This window comes from Mobula hypostoma, chromosome 8 (assembly GCF_963921235.1).
Source record: "Mobula hypostoma chromosome 8, sMobHyp1.1, whole genome shotgun sequence".
Lineage (NCBI taxonomy): Eukaryota > Metazoa > Chordata > Chondrichthyes > Myliobatiformes > Myliobatidae > Mobula > Mobula hypostoma.
This window is the reverse complement of record NC_086104.1, coordinates 138,342,843-138,369,593: the sequence shown is the minus strand read 5'-3', so window position 1 is coordinate 138,369,593 and position 26,751 is coordinate 138,342,843. Positions and strand designations below refer to the sequence as shown.

At 43.1% G+C, this 26,751-nt stretch overlaps 1 protein-coding gene across 4 annotated transcripts in view; it reads right to left on the bottom strand.

Moving 5' to 3' along the window:
- Positions 1-26,751, bottom strand: part of LOC134350990 (rho-related BTB domain-containing protein 2-like) — a 141,886-nt gene that overhangs the window by 37,183 nt on the left and 77,952 nt on the right. For all 4 annotated transcript variants that reach the window (XM_063056943.1, XM_063056942.1, XM_063056941.1 and 1 more), the window contains 2 exons: positions 14,362-14,480; positions 1,176-1,326 (listed from right to left, as the gene is read on the bottom strand). In XM_063056943.1, the coding sequence (XP_062913013.1) occupies positions 1,176-1,326; positions 14,362-14,480 (270 nt within the window). The remainder of the gene's footprint in view (positions 1-1,175; positions 1,327-14,361; positions 14,481-26,751) is intronic.

Here is a 26,751-nt window from a genome sequence, read left to right as displayed (position 1 = left end):
ATTTCATAATTTACTGGCATAATTTACATATTACTATTTAACTATTTATGGTTCTATTACTATTTATTATTTATGGTGCAACTGTAACGAAAACCAATTTCCCCCGGGATCAATAAAGTATGACTATGACTATGACTAGAACAAAGGATCAAAAATTACCCAAAAAAATTGACAAATAATCGATATGCAAAAAAAAGACAAACTGTGAAAATACAAAATATTCAAATAATAAAAACATATACAGGTAAATAAGTAACACTGCGAACATGACTTGCAGAGTGAGTCCGTCAGTTGTGGGATCAGATCAGAGCGGAGGTGAGTGAAGTTATCCATGTTGGTTCAGGTGAGCCTGAATGTTGAAAGGTACTAACTACTCCTGAACCTGGTGGTGTGGGACCTAAGGCTCCTTCCCTCCTTCCCGACAGCAGCAATGGGAAGAGAGCGTGGCCTGAATGGTGGGGCAGGCAGTGCTCCTTGCAGATGTGCTCAATGGTGAGGGGGGCTTTGCCTGGGACTGACTGGGCTATACCCACCATATTTTGTCAGCTTAAAGGTCAACGCAGACATGGTGGCCCATTTCCACACCGTCTGACCATCTCATTAGGAATCCCGAACGATCTGCTCCACTACATGGCCTGTAAGGGCGTGCGAGGGGTTTGGCTGGTTGGAGAGTGGGAAAGGTACTTGTTTTGCTGTTGTCATCTTGTTTTGTTCCGTTGTTGTTGATGCTGAATAGTTTGTGGGCTATCTATCTATAAATTAATTATTGAGATACAACCTTTCGGCCCCTCCAGCTGTGCCACCCAGCAACCCCCGAATTAACCCCAGCCTAATCACAGGACAATTTACAATGACTAATTCACCTATCATCATGTACATCTTTGGAATGAGGGAAGAAACTGGAGCACCCGGAGGAAATTGACACGGTCACAGGGAAGAACGTGCAAACTTCTTATGGACAGCAGCGAGAGCTGAACCCATGTCGCTGGTACTGTAAAGCGTTGTGCTAACCACCATGCTACTGTGCACCTTTTGTTGGCACCAGAACGTGTGGTGACGTTTGCAGGCTGGCCCCAGCACATCCTCGGCTGTGTTGGTTGTTAATGCAGTTCACGGTGTGCTCGGCGGTACACGGGATAAATAAATCTGAATCATGCTGAGATCAAAACCCTTACCTGTTAATGCTACCAGGTGAGGTAGACAGAGGCGGTTTGCCAATACAATGAGCTCCATGGAATCCAGGTCCGGGCTAGAACAGAACTGTCCAGTGTACAGATATTCCAACACCGCTCGCATACAGCTCTTGCTTGTATTTGGGAAGTACACCTGTTAGGATGATACAAAAACTCATCAGTACCCCAACCGCAATAAACATCAGCACCTCGCAGTGATCTTGTCTTGGAAGTTTCTGCCTTCATCGCAGATCCGGGTAACACTTTGCCCCCACATTCGAATTCAGAAAGCCCCACAAAGAATTGCAGAGTTAGAGCTCTGAGCACAGTAAAAGGCTCTTCAGCTCTGCGCTGATCAAGCACCCACGTTGATCCTGACCCACCAATAGTCCTGATTTATTCTTCCCAGATTTCCATCGACTACCCCAAGCCTTTCCATTGATCTAACATTAGGGGCAAATTAGTAGCTGATTGACCTACTGACCTGCATGTTTTTGGTATGTGGGAGGAAACAGAAGCACTGGGACAGTGGGGCGGGGGTAGAATGTGCAAACTCCACACAGACAGCACTGCAGGTCGGGATAGAAACCAGGTCATTGGGGCAGTTCCAGCTATCCAACTATGCCAAAAGTGTCAGCTGTGGCTTAGAGGCTGTACTACTGTCTTTCAGTCAGAAAATTCTCAGTTCAAATTGCACTCAGAAACCCTGAGGACACAATTCCAGCTGATACAGCAGTACAGTAGTAATCGGTGGACGGAACAAAGGTGGTGGGCGGGGGTAGATGTGGAATTTCCTATTTTCTTCTACATCCTGCACAGCTCATTCAGTATTTAGCCAGCGACCGGGAACCTGTGCGAGCAGGAGGCACGCGGGCCGGTCAATCGGCGCTTCCGAACTTCGAGCTTGGAGTTTGGCGTCCCATCTGGGAAATTGACACTAAAGGTCGGAGCTCAAAGGTCAATCAGTGGTCTGGGAGTCAGAGCCTGACAGCCGAACCCTGGACGCTGGAGGCTGAAGGCCTGTCTTGGGATTGTGTGTGGGTTGGTGGGAGGGAGGAAAGGATATTGTTTTGCTGTTGTTTTTTTGTTGCTCGTTCTGTTTTGTTCTGCATTGTGGGAATGCTACGCTGGCGCCAGAATGTGTACTGATACTTGCAGGCGGTCCCCAGCACATCCTTAGATTGTGTCGGTCATTAACGCAATGGCGCTTTTCACTGTACGTTTTGATGTACGGGATAAATAAATTTGAAGCTGAAGTAGCTTACTACATAATGTATAACACTACTGAACAGCTGTCATTAGATAGCTAGATAGATAGACATACCTTATTGATCCCGAGGGAAATTGAGTTTCGTTACAGTTGCACCAAGAATAGAGTATAAATATAGCAATATAAAACCTTAAGCAATTAAATAATAATATGTAAATTATGCCAGATGGAAATAAGTCCAGGACAAGTCTATTGTCTCAGGGTGTCTGACCTTCCAAGGGAGGAGTTGTAAAGTTTGATGGCCGTAGGCAGGAATGACTTCCTATGACGCTCAGTGTTGCATCTCGGTGGAATGAGTCTCTGGCTGAATGTACTCCTGTGCCCACCCAGTACATTATGTAGTGGATGGGAGACATTGTCCAAGATGGCATGCAACTTAGACAGCATCCTCTTTTCAGACACCACCGTCAGAGAGTCCAGTTCCATCCCCACAACATCACTGGCCTTACGAATGAGTTTGTTGATTCTGTTGGTGTCTGCTACCCTCAGCCTGCTGCCCCAGCACACAACAGCAAACATGATTGCACTGGAGCTTATCATTCACAAACAGGATAGCATTAGAGCTTATCAAGCCCACAGTAACCTTGCTGGTGAAGAGAAGCCCCATGGTGTCTAGTGTTCTTTGACATTCTCCACAGTCTGGTTGGGAAATGCCAATGCCCAAGAATGGAAATGTCTACAAACAGTGGTGGAACATCACTGGCAAAGCCCTCGCCACCACTGAGCACATCTGCAAGGAGCACTGGCACAAGAAAGCATCATCCATCATCAAGGACCCCCAACATCCAGGCCACATTCCCTTCTCACTGCTGTCATCGGGCAAGACGTACAGGAGCCTTCAGGAACAGTTATTACCCTTCACTCTTCAACCTCACTCCCTTCCAACTCTCAATTAATTCTGCAACGTACAGACTCACTTTCAAGGACTCTTACAATTTATTGTTATTGTTTTTTTAAAAAAATTTGCACATGTGTACTGAGAGCAATTTTGTGGCTGCTGTTCATTTGCAGCAGGGAGGAAATCTGGCTGACTGCATCACATAATGAAAACGATCTCTGTCAGATCTCGGAGTGCCAACTGGCCAGCAGAGCCCTGGAGTCAGCACAAGGTGATCTTTAGGACACAGCGGCAAGCAAGCTTCAACTTTGTTACCGGTGGTAAAATTTTTTGGAGGTGGGGAGGGCTGAAAGGCAGTCAAAAATAATCCAGTAAGGAAATGGAGAGATAAAATTGTGGCAAGATTCAGCAGGTCAGGGTGCACCGACAAACAGTGAGAGTGAGTGGTTCCTGCTGAAACCCCTTCTTGAGAACTGATTTTAAATATTAAACTGTCTCTCTATCTACAGGGTCAGCTTGGGTCAGCTGTGGTTTGGTGGCTATACCATGGCCTTTGAATCGAAAGGTTACAGGGTCAGGTTTCAGTCAAAAGGTCTGAGCATGTAGGCACAGCAATATAGCAACGAGGGACTGCCTTTACTGCTCACATTTTCTGTGTGCTTTTTCTTCAGATTGTTGACATCTTTTTCCCTTCTGTGTTGTTGGATAACAAGGAGTTCAATCACTTTTTCACCATTGAGGGAAAACCACGAGAGTGACTTGCCAAGTGATCACTGGTAGAGCAGGAACCTTTATGATAAATCACCCAAGAATAAATGTCCAAGCAGAGCTGACAAGCCTGCTTGCTAACAACTGCCACTTGGCTGGTGCAGCATATTTTAATAAATCACACTCCTTCAGGACAGGCAGTGAGCATGAGAGATGGGAATGAATATAAAGAGGAAGTAAAGTCCAATGTTGCTGAATTACATGAATTTTAAAGTACTGTAGGAACATTCCAGCATTGCTCAATCTCCACAGTTGACACTGTTACAAAGTCACACCCCATTCAATAATGGACTCTGGATCCTCAGATCCAGAATAATGAATCAAATATATTACATATATTCATTGCAAAACTTAATTGTGATTTTGGAAATGCCTGCCTATACTCAGACACTGTCACCTTTGAACTAAAACACACACACGAATGGTTTTTTAGCATTATCGAAAACGCCTCTGTCATTTTGTAATGCCAAGCATCTTTGTGATGTGAATCCCATCAATCTGACAGGAAGTGGCATTATGGACAACGTAAGGATGTGATAGGAAGTTATATTAGTGCAGCTTCCTCCTTTGTCCTGCAATGACTTTTAATTAGCTGTTTGTGGTTGTGATTACTTCATAGCCAAATGTGTAGAGCAGTCAGTGGTTGGCTGCAAACCAGAGTTAGACAATTGCCACTTTGCTCTGTTTTAACTCAATTAATATGGTGCAATGCAGTTTCCAGAGTAACACACACAAAATGCTGGAGGAACTCAGCAGGTCAGACAGCATTCATGTAGAGGAATAAATAGTTGACGTTTCGGGCCGCAATCCTTCATCAGGACATCCAGACCTGAAACATCAGCTGTTTCTTCCTCTCTACTGACACGGCCTGACCTGCTGAGTTCCTCCAGCATTTTGAGAGTGTTGCTCCGGTTTTCCAGCATCTGCAGAATTTTTGGTCTTAATGCAATTTCCAGGATCGTCTGAATGGATCAGCTGCTGCCTGGATGAACTCAATGACCTAATCCTGAATCGCTGTGGCTTCATCTTTACAGCAGAGGAGGCCATGGATAGACATATCAGTAGTCCATTCATTCCCCCCATCCCTCCCTACCGATCTCCCTCCCGGCACTTATCCTTGTAAGCGGAACAAGTGCTACACTTCCTCCCTCACTACCATTCAGGGCCCCAGACAGTCCTTCCAGGTGAGGCAACACTTCACCTGTGAGTCGGCTAGGGTGATATACTGTGACCGATGCGGGCTTCTATATATCGGCGAGACCCGACGCAGACCGGGAGATTGTTTCGCTGAACACCTACGCTCTGTCCGCCAGGTAAAGCAGGATCTCCCAGTGGCCACACATTTTAATTCCACGTCCCAATCCCATTCTGATATGTCTATCCACGGCCTCCTCTACTGTAAAGATGAAGCCACACTCAGGTTGGAGGAACAACACCTTATATTCCGTCTGGGTAGCCTCCAACCTGATGGCATGAACATTGACTTCTCTAACTTCCGCTAATGCCCCACCTCCCCCTCGTACCCCATCAGTTATTTATTTATATACACACATTCTCTTTTTCTCTCTCTCCTTTTTCTCCCTCTGTCCTTCTCACTATACCCCTTGCCCATCCTCTGGGCTTCCCCTCTCCCCCTTTCCTTCTCCCTGGGCCTCCTGTCCCATGATCCTCTCATATCCCCTTTTGCCTATCACCTGTCCAGCTCTTGGCTCCATCCCTCCCCCTCCTGTCTTCTCCTATCATTTCGGATCTCCCCCTCCCCCTCCCACTTTCAAATCTTTTACTAGCTCTTCTTTCAGTTAGTCCTGACGAAGGGTCTCGGCCCGAAACGTCAACTGTACCTCCTCCTCGAGATGCTGCCTGGCCTGCTGCGTTCACCAGCAACTTTGATGTGTGTTGCTTCACACACATTCAGGGGTTTTCAATAAACAAACTAAATTTCCTTTGAAATTCTTGTTTAATGGGACTGTTTTAAAAAGTGGTTATGTTGATATTTATCACACAACAAAATCTTCTGCACTTATTACGTAAATGCAATTGCTTTGTCATCAGCTCTATAAATAACCGTAACCTTTGGACAGGCAATGCAGTGCTACAGGCAGGAATGAAGGTCAGAATCTGCAGGCTGCATCGACCAACATCACTCTTAATTACTGCTGAACAGTAAAGAAATCCACATCCTTCAGGCAGCACCAGATCGGACATTATCTGTACATGCCAGCCCTTTATTATTATACAGCCTCTCATTATGAGACAAACAACATAAATGTCACTTTTTAAACAGCAAATTGAATTATATAGCCTATAATGAAGTCAATGTACAGCTATACTGTGCAACTAAGACATAAAGGTAGCTAATATTATCAAATAATATTTCCTTGCTTGTATTACTGCCAAAAACCACCTGATACATCTTTTCTCTAAATTTGGGGTAAAGAAAACACTATCAGCCACACAGCTTAATTTTGAATGAGCCCTGGCCAACCTGTATTAACAACTGCTGTTGGGGGAATCTTACTGGAACCAAATCTATTGTAGTTTTCCCCTGCGTTTTATGAAATATCAATTAACTGGTTATGAAATATGGAGTGTTCTAATACTCTGAAAATTGTGGCTTAAATGTGTCAATCTCCTCTGACTGAGAAGATTGCAGCTACATTACTGGACGATCATGTGTCTGCCCTGTGAGCTGGATGTGAAAGACATTATTTCAATGAATAGTATAATTTCGCCAGCAACACAAACACAAGAATGTCTGCTGATGCCGGAAATCCAAGGCAAAACACACAAAATGCTGGAGGAACTCAGCAGGTCAGGCAGCATCTGTGGAAAGGAACAAACAGTCGACTTTTCAGGCAGAGACCCTTCATCGGGACTGGAGAAGTCAGAGTAAGAAGGTGGGGGGAGGGGAGGAAGTAGTACAAAGTGGTAGACAAATATGTGAAACCAGGAGAGGGGGAGGAGGTGAAGTAAAGGGCTGAGAAGTTGATTGGTGAAAGAGATAAAAGGCAGGAGGAGGGGGAACCTGATAGGAGAGGGTAGAAGATCATGGAAGAAAGGAAATGAAGAGGAGCGACAGAGGGAGGTGATGGACAGGTAAGGAGAATGAAGAGTCACCAGCACCATGTCTGATATTTAATTGTAAAGGAACATTACAGAGAAAAAAAACATTATATTTATTTGAGACTTTGATTTTCCTTCGTTGAATGGAATTAAATTGGATAGATTATTCAAGGAACTAGCACAGGCATGACCACCTCAATGACCTCCTGTTATTTCTGCTCTCGGAACTGGATGCATGTGGGTGGCGATAGTTACACTCTGGCCTGACTCAAATTAGCTACTCCTCAGAGATAAAGTAATTTGCCACGTGAAATGCAAATAAGAGACTGCAAACAATAAAGAAAACAACCTTGCAACTGTTCAAACAAATTTGATTTGGATTTAAGTGGATATGAAGCAACCAGCCTCTGAAAATGAATTATAGAATCCAAAAGTTCAGAGTAAATTTATTATCAAAGTATATATGTGTGTGTGTGTGTGTGTGAGTGTATATATGTATACAAAAGTAAACAAACTGAGCAAATATGAAAAAATAAATAATACTGAAAAACTTGAGTTGTAGAGTGTTTGGAAGTGAGTCCATAAGTTGAGGAATTAGTTCAGAGCTGAGGAAAGTGAAGTTATCTCCGCCGGTTCAGGACTCTGATGGTTGAAGGGTAATAACTAATTCTGAACCTAGTGGTGTAGGACCTAGGGGCTTCTGTACCTCCTTCCTGATGGCGAGAAGCGAGCGTGGCCTGGATGGCGGGGGTCCACTGCTTTCTTGTGGCAATGCTCCTTGCAGATGTACTCAGTCTTTGCCCCTGATGGACTGTGCTGTATATGCCACTTTGGGGTAGTAATCATCGGATTGCTACCAGTGCCATGGGTCAACAAGTACAGAAACAGAAAGATAGAGCAGATCAATACATGTCTGGAGAGGTAGAGCGTTAGATTCTTCAGGGAGTTAGATTCTCTTACAAGCTCTGTTGCTGTTGAGGGTTACACCTCAACAGGAAAATAACCTTTTCCTTCACACTAACTCTGTGCATGATCTATATGGATGGTGTGCAAAAGGAAGTTTTTCCACCATACCTCAGTGCATGTGATCATAATAATGAGCCATTAACAGTTTCTATACAGCGTGGCTGCATATATATCAATACATTATAGAATCTGGAGAGAAAATACTGCAACATTCCAGGTGATATTAATTATAGTACAGATTAGATATATCACATTGACAAGAATTGTCTCAGTGACAATTTCATCAAGTGTATTTGGGATAATTTCGTAGAGCAATAGGCAACCAACAAGGGACCCAGCTGCTTCAGATCTAGCATTCTGTAATGAGACAGGATTAATTCATGATCTCATTATGAAGGAAAATGTGATCAAAGCATGGCATAATTTCAGTTAAGACAAAGTTAAGGGTAGTGTCAAATTAAAAGAAAGGGTTTAGAATATTTGTAACATTATTGGTAAGTCAGCAAAGGATGATGAAAAATAATAGGGTGAAGAAAAACTAGCAAATATTAAACATATAGTAAAAGCTTCCACACTTATATACTGTAACAAAGGGAAATAGTTAAACATTGGCCCTTATAGGATGAAATGAAGGAATAAATGGGAAATAAATAAACTGTAGGAACTTTTGAAAGTTAAAATGAAATGCTGAGGCTTGATAACGCATTGGTCAAACCCTGTTTAGAGTATTACGAGCCATTTCAGGAGTCTAATCTAAGAAAGGGTGTTGGCATTGGAGAGGGTCCTGATGAGGTTAACGAGGTCTTGGGCACAAAAGGATTAACGTAGGAAGAGCGTTTGATGGCTCTGGGTCTGTACTCACTGGAGTTTAGAAGAATGAGGGGGGAATCTCATTGAAACCTATTGAATATTGAAAGGCCTAGATAAAGTGGATGTAGAGAAGGTGTTTCCAGTTCTGGGGGAGTCTTGGACCAGAGGGCTTAGCTTCAGAAAATAAGAATGTCCCTTTAGATCAAAGATGAGGAGGAAGTTCTTTAGCAAGAGGGTGGTGAAATTATGGAATTCATTGCCACAGGAGGATGTGGAGACCAAGTCATTGGGTTTACTTAAAGTGAAGGTTCATAAGTTGGTGATTAGCAAAGGTAAATTGAGGAATGTCAGCGGTGGAGTAGCGTAATGGTTAGCAACACGCTTTACTGTACCAGTGACCCAGGTTCAGTTCCTGATGCTGCCTGCAAGGAGTTTGTATGTTCTCCCGGTGACAATGTGTGATCCCTCGGGGTGCTCCGGTTTCCTCCCACAGCCCAAACACATACCGGTTGGTAGGTTAATTGGTTATTGTAAATGGTTCCGTAATTAGGCTAAGGTTAAGTCGGCGTTTGCTGGGCAATGCGGCTCAAAGAGCCTATTCTGCGCTGTACCTTGTGGGAGAGAGATTATAAATCAGTCATGAAGCATACTTGATAGGCCAAATGTCCTCATTCTGCTTCTATGTATTACAGTCTTACGGTTACTTTGGACTGGATTACATGCTGGTAGACAATAAAAACATCCCAGTGTTAATTAAAAATCATCAAAGGGCCATGGGGACGGAGGAACTTAAAACTATGTCATCAGACAAACAATATTAGGCAACTAATGAGCTAAAGTCCTGGATCATATCGCCTGTATTCTGGGGGCTTAGAGGAATAGGCTGGGTGAAAATAAAGAACTACTGATGACGTATATCCAAAACAAAAACAGAAAATACTGGGCGGGGTGGGGGGGGGGGTGGGAGGCGGAGAATCAGCAGTTCAGGCAGCATTTTTGGAAATAGAAACATTTAAAGTTTTACATTGAAGACTCCTTGCCTGTACAAAGAGAGATATCAATTTGGTCTAAGCAACAGAGAAAATAGGTATAACAATGGGAATGCTAGTGGGTGCACTGATTATAATCAAACAAAATCTGTACATTAGGAAAGATCCCAGTGTACAGGTAAACCACAAATAAAATGGCATGACGGAAGGAAGAAAGTTAAAATCTGTTGCTGTGAGAATGTTGGGATACAATTTCATCAAGACATGATGAAAAGTGGAAAAGAATCAAGCAAAAATCAACAAGCTTTTATGAAAGTAAAATATTTGACAAATCTGCTGAGACTCTGAGGATGTTACAGACAGGGTAGTTAAAGGTAACTAGTAGGTGGAATATATTTGGATTTCTATATACCCCACAAGAGAAGGGTGCTTGAGGTTGACTCGAAGAGAGGAACGGTTACACAAGACACAGAGTTAGGATAAATGGGTCATTTTCAAATCGACAATCAGTTTGGATGACAACTTAAGTGTCAAAGCCAAATTGAAAAGGTCAAGTGTCGGGGCCCAAGGCAAGGGACGGTCCAGTTCAGCTTGCTCTCCATTCTCTTTGTGGACTCAGTTTTGCTTGTGTTTATTGTTTGCACAATGTTTTTTCCCTCTCTCTGCACATTGGGTGTTTGATGGTCTTTTTTATTAATAGAACCTTTTGGGTTTCTTTGTTTTGTGTTAGGAGATGAATTTCAAATTGTATAATGTATACATACTTTGATAATAAATGTGCTTTAACTAGTGGGATGCCACTGGAATCAGTGCTGGAGTCTCAACTAGTTATTATTTATAATGATGATTTAAATGAAAGACGTGAATGCACTGTGGGCAAATTTCTGACAACACAAAATAGCTTCGTCCGAGAGGTTTGGAGGCTTGCGTGCCTCAATGACCTGGAGAGTTATGTTGGCTGGAGTCAGGGCCTTGTGCTTTGGCTCTTGGCAGGGTCACCCATACTAAAGAGGTCAAAGGGTAGAGGTCACACTAAGAGCAGTCCATCGGTGCTCTAGGTTCTGGGGTTCAGCTCAGGGCTAACAACCCTGACCAGTCAAAAAAAGAATAGTTACGGAAACAGCAATGAAGAATCCTATATCTGTGCGTGACAGTATTGACAGATAGAGTGGCATAACGGGCAGGAAGTATAAAATAGTTAGGTGAACAAGTGAGGAGGCTTGTAAGTGCATCTAGATTGATGAAATGAGTGGGCAGCGAGTTGACAGACAGCATTAAGTGGAAATGTGTAAGATTATATGGAAAAGTGAAAAGGCAAATTAATATTTAAATGAATGATACTACAAAAAGCTGCAGTACAAAAGGAATGGGTGGTGATGTGGGTGTGCTCCTGGTACATGAAACACAATAAACCAGCATGCAGGTACAACAAATAGCTGGGAAGGCAAATGGAATGTAGGCCTTTGTTAGAAGTAGGGCAGTTATACAGGTGAAGGTGACTGTAGCTGCAGTATTGTGTGCAGTTTTGGTCCCTGTACTGAAGAACTGATACGCTTGCACTGGAGGCAATGCTAAGAGCAGGTTGATTTCTGGGATGAAGGGCTGACAAATCTATTCAGAGACAGGCCCTTCTGTCATTCCGGGCCTAAACCGCCCAATTATACCCATGTGGCCTACTGACCTACGTGACTTTGGAATGCGGGGTGAAGCCCGCGTGGCCATGGGGAGAACGCGCAACTCCTTACGGATAGCGGAGTCAAACCCGGGTCGCTGGCGCTACAGCAGCAGCGTCATGCCCCTGAAAATAAGGTTGAGCTGTAACAGCAGTACAGATGATCCTACTGAAACATTCAGGCTGCTGAGAGCTCAGAGGGAGCTGCATGTTTCAGTGTACAAAGCAGGCAGGACCGACACAACAGATTAACCTACGTGCCTGCGCGGGCAGCACGGCAACTGGACGATTAGTGTCACCACCGATCAGGAGTTCTGGGTTCATTTCCTGCTGCTGCCTGTAAGGATCCCACACGTTCTCCCCGTGACCTTGCGGGACCCTTCCCCCCAGGATTCCAGATTTTGTCCCGCATTCCAAAGGTGTAGGGGTAGGGTAAGTAAATTCTGGGCATACTATATTGGCTCCAGAAGCATGCCAACACTTGTGGGCTGACCACGCAATGCCTAGACTGACACATTTCACTGCACGTTTTGATGTTTTGAAGCACACGTGACAAATAAAGTTCAACTTTATCTTTAAATAAGTTGGAGCTTAAGAATAGGAGGGTTTGTAACAGCTTTACAGAGTGTTGGTGAGGCCACATCTAGAATACTGCCCCCCAGTTTTGGTCTCTATACCTAGAGAAGTACATATTGGCATTGGAGACAGTCTAAAGCAGAACCATCTGGCTAATTTCTGGGATGTCAGGATTGTCCTAACAAGTGTGACGAGAATACACATAGATTAAGATGTTAGCTGGCCTGGGCTGGCACCAGTGGGATGGATCAGCAGTTGGTTTGCCACCTGTCTTCAGGAGAAAGAGAGATAAGGAAAACAATGGAGCAGCATTTGGAGGTATTAATGAAGGGACGGGAGAGTCTAACGGAAGGAGAGCTGTCAAGAGCGGCTCCCCCTTTGACCCCTGAACTGTTTGAAGTGATGGACAGGCGATACCCCAGCAGGGGGATAAAAAGGGACAGGTTCGCTAAGGCAGGACACACACGACACCCGAGGTAACGAGACCCTGGAAGCGGTGCGTCTCTCACAAGTCGGTGGGAAGTTTTGGAAGGCCGGTTGCGGGACCAGGCCATAGACGCACCGGGTGGAAAGGCACGATCGGCGGGAACCTGGTGTGTGTCCACCCTTGCCTGGGTGCCGGGTTCACCGCAGAGAAACGATCGTATCTGGAAATGGAGGGGGTCACGGTCGGTGACCTCAGATGACATCACAAAGGACTCGCCCGAAAGCTGACTGCGAAGGTCTGTGTGGAAGCCGTTTTGAATATTCATTCGTTTTGCTCTCTCTCTCCTTCCCCCACACTGTCCATCTCCCACGGCAGTGATTACTGCGAACTGAACTGAACTAAATTGAACTGAACTTTGCGTCACTTTGAAACTGGTCATTTACCCTTAGACAACGATGGAGCTTGATTGATCCTGTTATCTTAATTCTGTGCACATGTGTCTTTATCATTGCTGAACTGTTGCATTTATTATACTTTTGATTAGAGTACTGTGTTGCTTGTTTCTTTAATAAAACTTTCTTAGTTCTAGTAATCCAGACTCCAACTGAGTGATCCATTTCTGCTGGTTTGGCAACCCAGTTACGGGGTACGTAACACAAGAAAGACTAGGCATTTTGGGTTTGTATTCCTTGAAGTTCAGAAGAATGAAGGGCAAACATTCAAACAGGCAAGATCTTAAGGGGGTTCGACGGGGTAGATATTGAGATGTTGCTTTTAGTGGGATAAAAGGGGCATAGCTACAAAGTAACAGATGAGTCATTTCAAACTGAGGTGTGTAGAAACCTCCAGGGTAAAATTCTGGAGAAACTTCTGAATGAATCTCTGGAATTCTCTGCTCCTGGGGAGGTGGAGGCCATATCATTGGATTATATTTAAGGTGGAAATCAATAAGTATTTGAAAGATCAAGGAATTAAGGGCTATGGGGGAACTGGCATAGAAGAGGAGTTGAGATCAGCATAGATCAGTCACGATCATATTGAATGGAGGGACAGAATTGAGGAGCAAAGTGGCCTAATGCTATTTCTAGTTTCTAATGGATTAGTGGGTTGACCCTACTGGCCTGAAAAGTTAGAATTCTCTTCCCAGATAGGCGAGAGAGGGGGATAGTTGAATATATTCAAGGTGATGATTGACTGTTACTTAGCATAACTTGGTCACACAGTTCAGAAACCGGCCCTTCAGCCCACCAAGTCCGACCAACTAACAAGCACCCTTTGCACCAATTCTATAAAATTTTCCCTACATTCCCCTCAGTTCCTCCCAAATTCCACCACTTAGTGACACACAAGGGTCAACTTAACGTGGCCAATGAACCCACCAAACCACCTAACAGGAGGAATCCCACATAACTCTGGGGAGAATGACGAACTCCACAGAGACTGTATTAAGTGTCACAACTGAACCTGGTCGCTGGAACTATGAAATGGCAGCTCTGTTAGCTGCACCCCTGCGTTACCTTGCTACAAGTTACCATGGAACGAAAGATATGGGGACAGAGTATGTGAGAAGTATTGAGACCAAGATCGGATCAGCCACGTTCCCAGTGAATGAAGTCGGGCTAATAAACTCCAAATGCCTCATGCTCTTCTGTAGTTTTTCACTCCATCAGATGATTTATTATGTGATAGATTGGCAGCCTGTTTCATAACTCTTCCCAGTGTTATTTCTATCCAACTTGCGAAGTCAAGATCCTTACTCCGCCTTTGAGCCAGTATACTTCGTGCGATAGTACCGAGTCCGAGTCCTTACCTCTTTGGTTGAACTCTCCACAAACGGGCCTCCAAACATTGCTGCCATCCAGTCGCAGCTGGAGATCAGCAAGGGCTTATGGGCACAGATTGTTCCATCATCCATCTTAAATACCACATCTGTTATAAAACAACAACAACAGAAAGGTTCATGGTGACATTGTCCTTTTGAATTGTATAGAAAAACTTGAACAGTTAACACCACACAAATATTTATGATAAATTAAGGAAGGTTGCATCAATTCTCCTTGAGTGGTTGCAATCACAAACATAATGGTGCATAGAAATCCATTACGATAAGACCATAATGCCATAGGAGCAGAATTAGGCCATTCGGCCCATTGAGTCTTCTCTTTCAGTCCATCATCGCTGATTTATTATCCCTCTCAACCCTGTTCTCCTGCCTTCCCTTTAACACCCTGACTAATCAAGAACCTATCAACCTCTGCTTTAAATGTACTCAAAGACTTGGCCTCCACAGCTGTCTGTGGCAATGAACTCCACAGATTTACTACCCTCTGGCTAAAAAAATTCCTCCTCATCTCTGTTCTAAATGGACATCCCTCTAATCTGAGGCTATGCCCTCTCATCCTAGACTCCCTCCACTATAGGAAACATCCTCACTACATATCTAAGCCTTTCATTATTCGATAGGTTTCAATGAGTTCTTCACTCATTCTTCTAAACTCCGGTGAGTACAAACCAGGGCCATCAAATGCTCCTCATATATTAACCTTTTCATTCCCAGAATCATTCTCATGACACACCTTTGACCCTCCCCTCCCAAAGCCAGCACATCTCTTCTTAGATAAGGGGCCCAAAACTGCTCACAATACTCCAAGTGTGCTCTGAGCAACACCTTATAATGATCTCTTAAACCTGCTTTGCCACTCAATTATTTGATTGCTAATCTGATCTTTGGTCTTAATGTGACTTTCCCACTTGATCCCCATAACTGGTGAAGCATAACTCCATAGTCCAAGCATCTTATAGCATTGTGAGCAGTTTTGGGCCTTTATCTGAGAAAGGATGTGGTGGCATTGGAGAGGGTCCAGAGGAGTTTCACAACAACGATAGGTATGAGCAGCGTTTCGTGGCTCTGGACCTGTATTCACAGGAGTTTAGAAGAGTGAGGGAGGATCTCATTGGGGTGGCACTGTAGTGTCATGGTTAGCACAACATTGGGTTCAATTCTCGCTGCTGCCCGTAAAGTGTTTGTACATTTTCCCTGTGACTGTGTAGGTTTCCTCCAGGTGCTCCGGTTTCCTCCCACAGTCCAGAGACGTGCCGGTTGGCGGGTTAATTGTAAATAGTCCTGTGATTAGGCTAGGATTAAATCAGAGGACTGTTGGGCAGTGTAGCTCAAAGGGCCGGAAGGGCCTATTCTGCACCGTATCTCAGTCAATACATTTTTTAAATCTCGAGGATCATCCCTGATGAAGGTGGCAGAATTTGTCATTGAAACTTCGGTTATAATCGACACCTGTACCCACTGAAAGCCCAAGAAGAGTTTACTCGTCATATATGCAGGGAAAGCACTAGATCCTTTTTCAACAAAAAAAATCTATCTGCAGCTCTCTCTTTCACTACCACCTTGTCAAGGAGACCTACGGGTGGGTAGTGCATACTCTTCTTGCCATTGAAACACAGATCCTGAAAAAAAAATCAGAACTAACAAGTTGACTTTCCCTAAATTGGATAGCTCAGTGCAAAAAATTTCCACCCAGGAAGTTTTCGAACAACACAGCAAAATGCTGGAGGAACTCAGCAGGCCAGGCAGCATCTATGGAAAAAGAACAGTCGATGGTTTCTATAGATAGATACTTTTTTCCATAGATGCTGCCTGGCCCGCTGAGTTCCTCCAGCATTATGTGTGTGTTGCTCGGATTTCCAGCATCAGCAGATTTTCTCTTGTTTGTGCCCAGAAAGTTTTCAATGATTTTTGGCAGTGCATCTGTGCCCATTTTTGAGAAAGTCGACACAATCAAAGATAATAGTTAGAAAGCCAACACATTTCTTTATAGATGACATGGTCCTCGTTAACAAGCACAGTACTGTAACCAGCGTCGGCTGGGTAAAATGCTTTGGAACAGTGTGTTCAAAGCTCTTGAATATGTTTGCACTGTTCTTCGCAATGCAAGCCATGGTCTTTAATGAAAGCTCAGCCTGAAACTACTGACATTCAAGTGTATGGTCATGCATTTTGGCAGAGGGAATAAAGGTATAAACTATTTTCTATACAGGGAGCAGATTCAGAAATCGGAGGTACAAAGGGACTTGAGAGTCCAAGTGCAGGATTGATTCCCTTGCAGGTGAGCCGATGGTAGGAAAGGCGAATGGAATGTTGTTATTCATTTCGAGAAGACTAGAATATAGAAGCAAGGATGTAATGCTGATGCTTTATAAAGCACTGGTCAGACTGCACTTGGAGTATTGAGAGCAGTTTTGGGCCCTTATCTGAGAAGGGATATGGTGGCAATGGAGAGGGTCCAGAGGAGTTTCACAATAATGATCTTGAGAATGAAATGTTAATGTATGAGAAGCATTTCATGACTCTGGACCTATACTCTCTGGAGTTTAGAAGAATGAAGGGGGATCTTATTGAAACCTATAGAATATTGAAAGGCCAAGATAGAGTGGACATGGAGAGGATGTTTTCAATAGTAGGGAAGTCCAGGACCAAGGGCACCGCCTCAGAATAAAGGTTGTCCCTTTAGAACAGAGATGAGGAGGAATATCTTTAGCCAGAGGGTTGCAACAGATGGCTGTGGAGGCCAAGTAATTGGGTATATTTAAAGCAGAGATTGATAGGTTCTTGATTAGTAAGTGCGTCAAAGGCTAAGAGGAGAACGCAGGAAAACAGGGTTGAGAGGGAAAATAAAATCAGCCGTGATGAATGGTGGAACAGACTTGAGGGGCTGAATGGCCCAATTTTCTTCCTATGCTTTTGGTCTTATTCCTCTCAGACTGAACATCCACTGAGTAAAATCCATTAGCAGAGGTCCCTCAGAATCTTGCCCTCTTCTTTAACTGCATATCAATTACTTCCTTCATTCAATACTAAGTACACCCACTCCTGCACTAATCGAGCCGCCTACTTTTATTAACGCCCTTTGCAGTAGATTACTTGGGCAATGCACTGTCTGAATACTGTAGCCCACTCTATTCTTGTGGAAGCTAATGGATATCACAAATCTGAAGTAATCTGTCTTTTATACTTTCCCAAATCCAGTCAGTAGTTACAAACACTTATTTTTTCGTTAATTGGTCTCAACCACACTCTGTAGACATCCTTGACTTAATTATTTCCAATTTCAAATTACATTTCTTCTGATGAAAGATCAGTTATTCATTTACCTTATCTAATTTCCTGCCCTTTTTAAAGTATTGTCAGCCTTGGCTTTCACCTAGTTTCCTCAGCGAAGTAAGATTGTTCATAGCATTTGACAGCATCTGTACTCTGATGTATTTCAACCACAAGGTATTGACAGCAGTACACTGCAGAATAAATTGGACAATATGGAAAAGAGGCAATGGGGATTTGCTCACTTGACTACGTGAAAGCATCATGCAACTTTTATGTGACTAGCTCATTAATTATTGTAGTATTTAGCCAGTATTAACTGCACTGTTCTCACTACATTCTCAGCTGGGAGCCCAACTTCTAGAAATGCTGGCATCAGATGAAGCTAACCTGACCTATTTAAAGACTGCCTGCATCTCTTAAATGAGTGGAATATTGTGGCTTTTAAACTGGCCGGAGAGAATCCAAAGCAACACACACAAAATGCTTGGAGGAACTCAGCAGGTCTGGCAGCATCCACAGGAAAGAGCAAATAGTCGACGTCTTAGGTGAGTCCCTTCATCAGGATTGATGAAGAGTCTTGGCCCAAAACATCGACTGTTTGGTCTTTTCCAAAGATGCTGCCTGACCTGCAGTGTTTTGTGTGTGTTACTTTGGATTTCCAGCATCTGCTGATTTCATCGTGTTTGGGAGAGAATACAATGACTTGCTCAAGCATCCATTGAATAACCTGGAGGTAGTGTGGCATGACGCTGTGCTAAAAGCACTGGTGTGAAAGAGGAATTATCTTCCACCACCGAGCACCAGGTAGCCCATCAGTTGGATGTTGAAAGGGAAATGGTACAGAATAGTCTGAGCTAGCTTATGCACCAAGAATCTCGATGCAGCACCTCAAAAGCTCAAGGAATTCATGAGCATTGGTGCCACTAAATTTGCTGTTTTTTTAAAAAAAAACATTAGCACATTGTGCTCTGGGCCTGACATTCATTCCATCATGGAGTGACTTCCGGGAACAGAATACCATGTGCTAATGCTCCTGGGTTTGTTTTGGCCACCTGCAAAGGAGTGAATTTTTAGCAAATGACTTCACATGTGCAAGCAAGATTAGCAAATTTAAATGTCATATCCCACCAAGTGCAATACTTGCCTTGCACCTTGTTCCATGGATCAGACTGTCATCACTCACCTAATAATTTCTATTATGTCAGAGAGCAGATGGTATAGAAGCAGCCTTACAGCTAACACAGATACCACAAGCTTCTGGCACATCACTCACTGTGGACCTTACAAACTTCTAATAATTTTGGAAACACCAGATGTTTCTCAAACCAACATTCACTAGAAATCAAATTGAAGTAATTAATTATGATAAAATATGGCACTGGATATTACCTCCAGCTGCACAATTCTGTGTCCAGCTCCACAAGGTTAGCATTCTTGAGATCTTATATGGATGTGTTAACTCACATAATTGACTGACATCATGATCTACATTATTTGCATACATCTGCCAGACACAGGTCTTGTACACATTAAGACTTCTGTCATTCAATATGTATGACACTTACAGGCCTGTATGTTGCACACTGTTCGATAACCAATTTGGGACCCAGAAGGTCGAAGTAATGGATGCCTTGCCTGAATTTAGGCATACTCAGTATGAGCTGTATCTTAATCCTGGTTCCACATTCGTAGATACCCCTCCTAACAAGAGTCATTGAGTTTGATTTATGATTTGCAATTGACAGCCACGTTCAGAAACTTTGTACAGGACAGTATCTCATATCTCTACTTTCTTTTGAATGAAAAGTTTCCTAATATCTTGAACCCAGTAGTCTCTTTTTTTTAAGTCTCTCTCTTCTTTGGCCTCACACCATTCCCATCCCATCAACTAAATTCAGCTAGGAAGAAACTTTCCTCCTTGGTTCCTCCTTTGTCGAATGGGACATATTTGTGATATTACTTATGATACGTTTTCATAAATTCTATTGCATTCCTTTATTTTCCTGCAAATGCCTGCAAGAAAATGAAACTCAAGGTATGTAACTTTTAAAAGGGCAGGTAGTAATCAGTTCAGTGCCGATCAATATGAATGGGCACCCACTATATTCTGTAATCGGAAGTGGATAAGCAAAGGACAGATTTTTCCTCGTGTGCAGATTTCAGAGGGAAAAACTTTAAAAGCATGTTAAAGGAAGAGTTATCACCAGTATTAAAACGATTAGCTTTATTTGTCACATGTGCGTCGAAACAGAGTGAAACGTTCATTTGCCACAAATCAAATCAGCGAGGATTGTGCTGGGAAGCCCGTAAGTGTCGCCACGCTTCTGGTGCACATCCACATCTTGTGAATCTTAACTGCATTTTCTTTGGAAAGTAGGAAGAAACCAGAGCACCTGGAGGTAATCCACGCGTTCATCGGGAGAACGTACAAACTCCTTAAGGCAGCGGCAGGAATTGAACTCGCATCAGTGATCGCTTGCGCTGTAATGGCGTTACACTAACCACTATGATTAGTAAACTGGTTTATTATTGTCATGCATACTAAGGTACGGTGAAGGACTTACTTTACATGGCATCCAAACAGATCATTCTGTTACAACAAGGGAGAAAAATAACAAAATGCAGAATAAAGTGTTACAGTTACAGAGAAAGTGCAGTGCAGGTAACGTGGCCAGTTCCGATTACAGAATACAGCGGTGCCCGTTCATATTGATCAGCACTGCACTTCGTTATTACTTGCCCCTTTAAAGTGCCAGGGCCATAGCGAGCTTGATTTTGGGTTTAGGAGCCCATCTTATTGTACTAGGAGACCATTCAGTAGTCATATATTCGACATATAGAGCCATCCTTAGGGCTGGGGGCTATATGCTTTCAGGCTTTTCTGCCTTCTGCCCAATGGGAGAGGGGAGAAGAGGGAATGTCCAGTGTGTGTGCAGTGTTAGTGTCAAAAACCCCACTGCAAGTACAAAACAATTATTTGCATTCACATTGCAACTTTAACAACAATGAATGCCCCAAGGTCCTTTACAGCACCATTTCCATGCAAATTGGATATGGGCCACTCAGGTAGGTACTTAGAACACAAACAGTTTGACTAAAGGAGCACCTCAAGAAAGAGTCAGCAGTAAATTAATATCAGGCAGCTGAAAGATTAAACACCAAGGGTTAAGTGATTAAAATTGGGGGTGCAAAGAATGGAAGGAGCAAATAGATCTTATAGGTCTTTGTAGTTGATAGAACACACAGTGACAGAAAGAAGCTGTGGAAGTATTTTAAGATTTGGAGATTTTAAAGCTAAGCTATTGCTGGACCAGGAGCTAGCATAAGTAGCAAATTCAAAGGGTGCTGAGTGTACATGGTTTGGTGTATTTGAGGAGTCAATTTACATATCTTTACTTCTTAAATATTTTGGGCAGCTATTTTTCCAAAACTGTCTTTAGGGTGTAAACATGAAATACTGTGAATGAAACCTCAGAGAAAGAAAAGCTCAGCAAATTTCCCTTCACATTCTAACTACTCATAATCCTTCACTAACATAAAAAAGAATTAATTGAATATGAATTAAATTCACAGTGGATTTCACATGAACAGATTTCACGGAAATGCCTTCAGCACAATTCCTAGGCAGTGGCAATTCTCTAGGGAAAGAAAATGCAAAAGAGCTGATCCCGGATGAATCTTCCAAACATTTTATCAAATGGAAAAAGACATATGAAATTTATTTGCAATCTCTTGAGACTTGTTGAGATCTGTTTACTGAAATCCTCAGCTGTCTAAAGCCTGAGGATTGGTGCCTATTCTTTTGAACACATGGGCTGTTCCCTAGCCAAGGATGATAGAAAACCATTGTGGCTTTAATTATATTTAAGTACATTCACCATCTGCTACCTCTGTGTAAATCAGAATACACCATCAACAGGTTATTTAACAACACTGGTTTGCCCATTAACGTATTACGTTATTATTATTCACTCATGTTAATTCCCTCAAAATGTCCTCAGGCCATTATTCGCAATTTATTTTTGCCACTGGAGAAAAAGTTACATAGAATTTTTGCTTGTGACAGAAGGAGTGGCAAACTTTTGTGCCCAGCAAGTTGAGGACTAGAAGATGTGGAGCGTCATCCTAAATTTCATCCAGAAGACAAATTCAGTCCAATGCGTCCATGCCTTGCCCTTCCCTCAATTTCTCACTATGCACTTTCATCACCCCCTTACAATCTGCTCACCATCAAATATTTATCTAGTTTTCCCTTATAGTCACAGAGTCAAACAAGACGACAACACAGAAATAAGCAAGTCCTTTGTAGTCTGTGCTGAACTGTTATGCTCCGTTCTGAAACAATTCGGAAGGATTCGTTTATCTTAAGCAAAGAGTTGTGGACATCACTGCAATCAGCCTCCCCTCTATGGACTATATTGTTTGCTGCCTCAGTAAAGCAGCCAACATTATCAAAGACTCCACTCACCCTAGATACTCCCTCATCTCCCCTCTCCCATCAAGCAGACGATATAAAAGCCTGAAAGCACATAGCATCACACTCAAGGACAGATTCTACCCTATTTTTATAAGACTATTAAGTAGTTCTTATTGTAGTAAGTTGGGCTCTTGACCTCATAATCTATCCCGTTGTTACATTGCACTTTATGGTTTATCTGCACTGCATTTTCCCTGTAGCTCTTACACTTTATTTTGTGTTGTTATTGTTTAACCTTGTTCTCCCTCAATGAACTGTGTAATGATTTGCTCTGTATGAACAGTGTGCAAGTCAAGTTTTTCCACTGTATCTTGGCACATGTGACAACAGTAAAATAACAAATAAACCAGTGGCTGTTTCACTAGGCTCAACATTCTCCAGATAAGGAATTCCACGGGAGATTATTGGTGACTGTGTTGCAGTTACGTCATGTGATGGAGGAAGAGATTTGAGGGTGTGTTCAGAGCCTCCCTGGAGTATGCAATGTCCCCATTGTCTCCTAGGAACCTCTGGTCCAGGGCTGCTCAAAGTGGAGGAGGTGCAACTGGGATGGAATTGAGAACCTCAAGCTGGAGAAGCAGGGGCTCTGTGCAAAATTGGATCATTTTACAAGCTACCTTCTGCTCTACTCTCTCTATACCCATGACTGTGTGGCAAGGCACAGCTCAAATGCCTCCTATAAATTTGCTATACTGTGTCGATATCTCTGAGGACCTAGACTGGACCCAACATATCGATGCAGCTATAAAGAAGGCAAGACAGCAGCTATACTTCATGAGGAGTTTGAGCAGATTTGGTCTGTCACCAAAAACGTTCTCAAATTTCTGCAGATGTACCATGGAGAGTATTCTGACTGGCTGCATCACCGTCTGGTATGGGGGGGGGGGGCTATTGCACAGGATCAAAGTAAGCTGCAGAGTTTTAAAATTAGCCAGCTCCATCATGGATACTAGCCTCTGTAGTATCCAGTCATCTTCAAGGAACGGTGCCTCAGAAAGACAGTGTTCATCATTAAGGTTCTCCACCACCCAGGATGTGTCCCCTTCTCATTGTTACCGTCAGGGAGGAGGTACAGAAGCCTGAAGGCAGACACTCAGTGATTCAGGAACAGCTTCTTCTCCTCTGCCATCCAGTTTCTAAATGGACATCGAACCCGTGAACACTACCTCACTACTTTTTATTTTCTAATTTTTTGCATGACTTATTTAACATAACTATTATTATATATATATACACTTACTGTAATTCACAGTTTTTCTTTTTCTCTCTTATATATTGTATTGCAGTGCTACCACAAATTTAGCAAATTTCACAACATATGCTGGTGATATTAAACCTGATTAATATTACATGTGAACATGCAGAGAATGCATGGATGTGGATGAGGCACAGGCAAAAAGGATTGGTTTAATTCAGCATTATGTTCAGTGCAGACATTGTGGGCCAAAGAGGCAGTGTCTACACTACGTTTTAGTCAGACACTACATGCCCACGTGAAAGTGTCATTGAGCCCTGATGCAAAAATCAGAGTGAAAGTTCTTCAACGTCCCAGCCACCTTAACACATTGGTTCTTGCTCTCCAGTGATAAATATTTATTTAATACAAACACGAGGAATTCTGCAGATGCTGGAAATTCAAGCAACACACATCAAAGTTGCTGGTGAACGCAGCATCTCTAGGAAGAGGTACAGTCGACGTTTCGGGCCGAGGTCCTGACGAAGGGTCTCGGCCTGAAACGTCGACTGCACCTCTTCCTAGAGATGCTGCCTGGCCTGCTGCGTTCACCAGCAACTTTGATGTGTGTTGCATTTATTTAATGCCTATTTTTTGGACATTGAGATTCAAATCTTGCTGATAGAAAAGGTGCTTCCAATGCATAACAGGGCAAGTTGGGACTGACGGAGGTATAGCAACAAGGTAGGTTCTTTAGTTGTACAGAAATAAATTACAGTAAAACTTTGATAATTCAGTACATGATTGTACAGAAATTACTTATTTGTAGAATGCCATTTTTATCTGTTACTATCCTTATTAAAGTTACTATCTGTAGCTGCATGCACTTGTGAGGTTGTCTGGGTGTATGGGCTAGATGTGTGGTTGGGATTAGGGCAGACGTTCCAAATCTCTTTTATGCCATGGACCAATACCATTAAGTAAGGGATCCGTGGACCCCAGGTTGGAATCCTTGGATTAGAGACTTGGTAGGTATCTGGCCAGAAAGTGGGTGAGGGTCAGACAGCAAACTGTGGTTCAAAGTGGGTGGATATTGTACACTTTCTCCTCTTTCCCACAGCATCTTTAAATTCACCGGGTCCAGTTTCCCACATACTGTACTTTAAATTCATCGGATTCACTGGAAAATTTATGTATCATGTGATTAAGTGTGTTGATAGAAGTAACATCCTACTGTGAGGAAAATCAACTTGTTCAACACCAAAGTCTCAAAGTTGCCGGATTACAAGAGGTTTAGCTATCAGGAACCTAGAGGCATTGAGAAGTTCAGCTTAGAAACCGACCCTTCGGCCCACCAAGTCCATTAGTGCTGTTGACCACCAACTCACATCAATCTGACAGAGATTGACAATAAACAACTTGGAGAATCTACGTATAGAACTAAACTTCTCATTCACTGCGTGTGGAAGCAAGTCCAAGGGCAACTTTGACATATTAGTTAAAGCAATTTCCTTCCACCTGGAGAGAACAGCATGAACATGTTGAAAGGAAAGGTAGATGACAGCGGAATATTGAACTCAGTTCAGTAATGACAGCTCAGGATTGTGATGAAAATAGTGGGTTAGTACAAAAGGTGATGATCACAGCAGCTGAAGAGCCAGTCTCACAAAACGACACAGGCAGCCTCTGCATAATGGCAGATGGTGGGGTAGAGGGTGATGCATTCTTTGCAAATGGTCTCTAGCACTTTCTCCATGATGCAAAGGTGCGTCATCTGCACACGTATCAAGAAATGAAAACTGTAAATAAATGTTTGTGTTTATTATTTCACTTTATCTCTTTATGCCAATCCTGTTAGAGGGAACTTTATTCTGCATCTTAAATTTTTGGGTAGTTATTTGTAAATGCTGTAAAGGCGATTTTTTGTAAATTGAATGACCATACTGTGTGTATTGCCTAGATTGTAATTTTGTCTAAGTTTCTCCAGAGTAAATAAAACTTCCAGCACATGCAACATTTCCTTTGATGTGTTCCAGCACTAATCCTTTTGTCTTAACCTAACTATTTGGCAGCATGCTGCTTGATGTAAGGTTGCTAAATAGGTTGTTCAACCCACGATAGGAGGCATTTTCATTGTCCAAAGAAAACTGGCATGTCTACAGCTGAAACAGAAGCTAGGCTCCTCATATATGCTCATCAGTCCCCTGATTGGGGTGTTACTGCTGAGACTGGTTTGACAGAACAATTCTCAGGCCGGGTACAGCACTGAACAGATCTCACTTTGGCAAATCATTTCTCTAACAAATGAACTAGCCAGGCATTTTAATCTTAACCAGCTGTGACGTTGATTACAGTGGATTTCAACATTACGTATGGTGGGGCGGCACAGTAGCGTAGCAGTTAGCAAAACGCTTTACAGCGCTAGTTGGCACAGTGGCAATAGACAATAGACAATAGGTGCAGGAGTAGACCATTCGGCCCTTTGAGCCAGCACCGCCATTCACTGATCATCCACAATCAGTATCCAGTTCCTGCCTTATCCCCGTAACCTTTGATTTCGCTACCTTTAAGAGCTCTATCCATCTCTTTCTTGAAAGCATCCAGAGACTTGGCCTCCACAGCCTTCTGGGGCAGAGCATTCCATACATCCACCACTCTCTGGGTGAAAAAGTTTTTCCTCAACTCCGTTCGAAATGGCCTACCCCTTATTCTTAAACTGTGGCCTCTAGACTCACCCATCAGTGGGAACATGCTTCCTGCCTCCAGCGTGTCCAATCCCTTAACAATCTTATATGTTTCAATAAGATCCCCTCTCAGCCTTCTAAATTCCAGAGTATACAAGCCCAGTCGCTCCAACCTTTCGACATATGACAGTCCCGCCATCCCGGGAATTAACCTTGTGAACCTACGCTGCACTCCCTCAATAGCAAGAATGTCCCTCCTCAAATTTGGAGACCAAAACTGCACACAGTACTCCAGGTGTGGCCTCACCAGGGCCCTGTACAGCTGCAGAAGGACCTCTTTGCTCTTGTACTCAATCCCCCTTGGCGTAATGGTTCGCACAACACTTTGCAGTGCAGGCAACCCGGGTTCATTTCCCTCCGCTGTCTGTCAGGAGTTTGTACGTTCTCCCCGTGACTGTGTGAGTTTCCTCCGGATACTCTGGGTTTCCTCCCATATCCCAAAAATGTACAATTCGGGCTAGTGAGTTGAAAGCATGCCCCATTGGCACCGGAGGTGCGGCAGCAGAATCCTCGCTGATCTGATTCGATGCAAAATGATGCATTTCACTGTTAGTTTCAACGTAGATGTGACAAAACTAATAAAGCTAACAAATACCTAAAGGTATCCCCCATCGAGATGGCAGAGAAACAAAAATACCCATTTTGGCCTAGGGCTTCCTTTCTTATGTAAGCTGATGCCTTCAACTTTC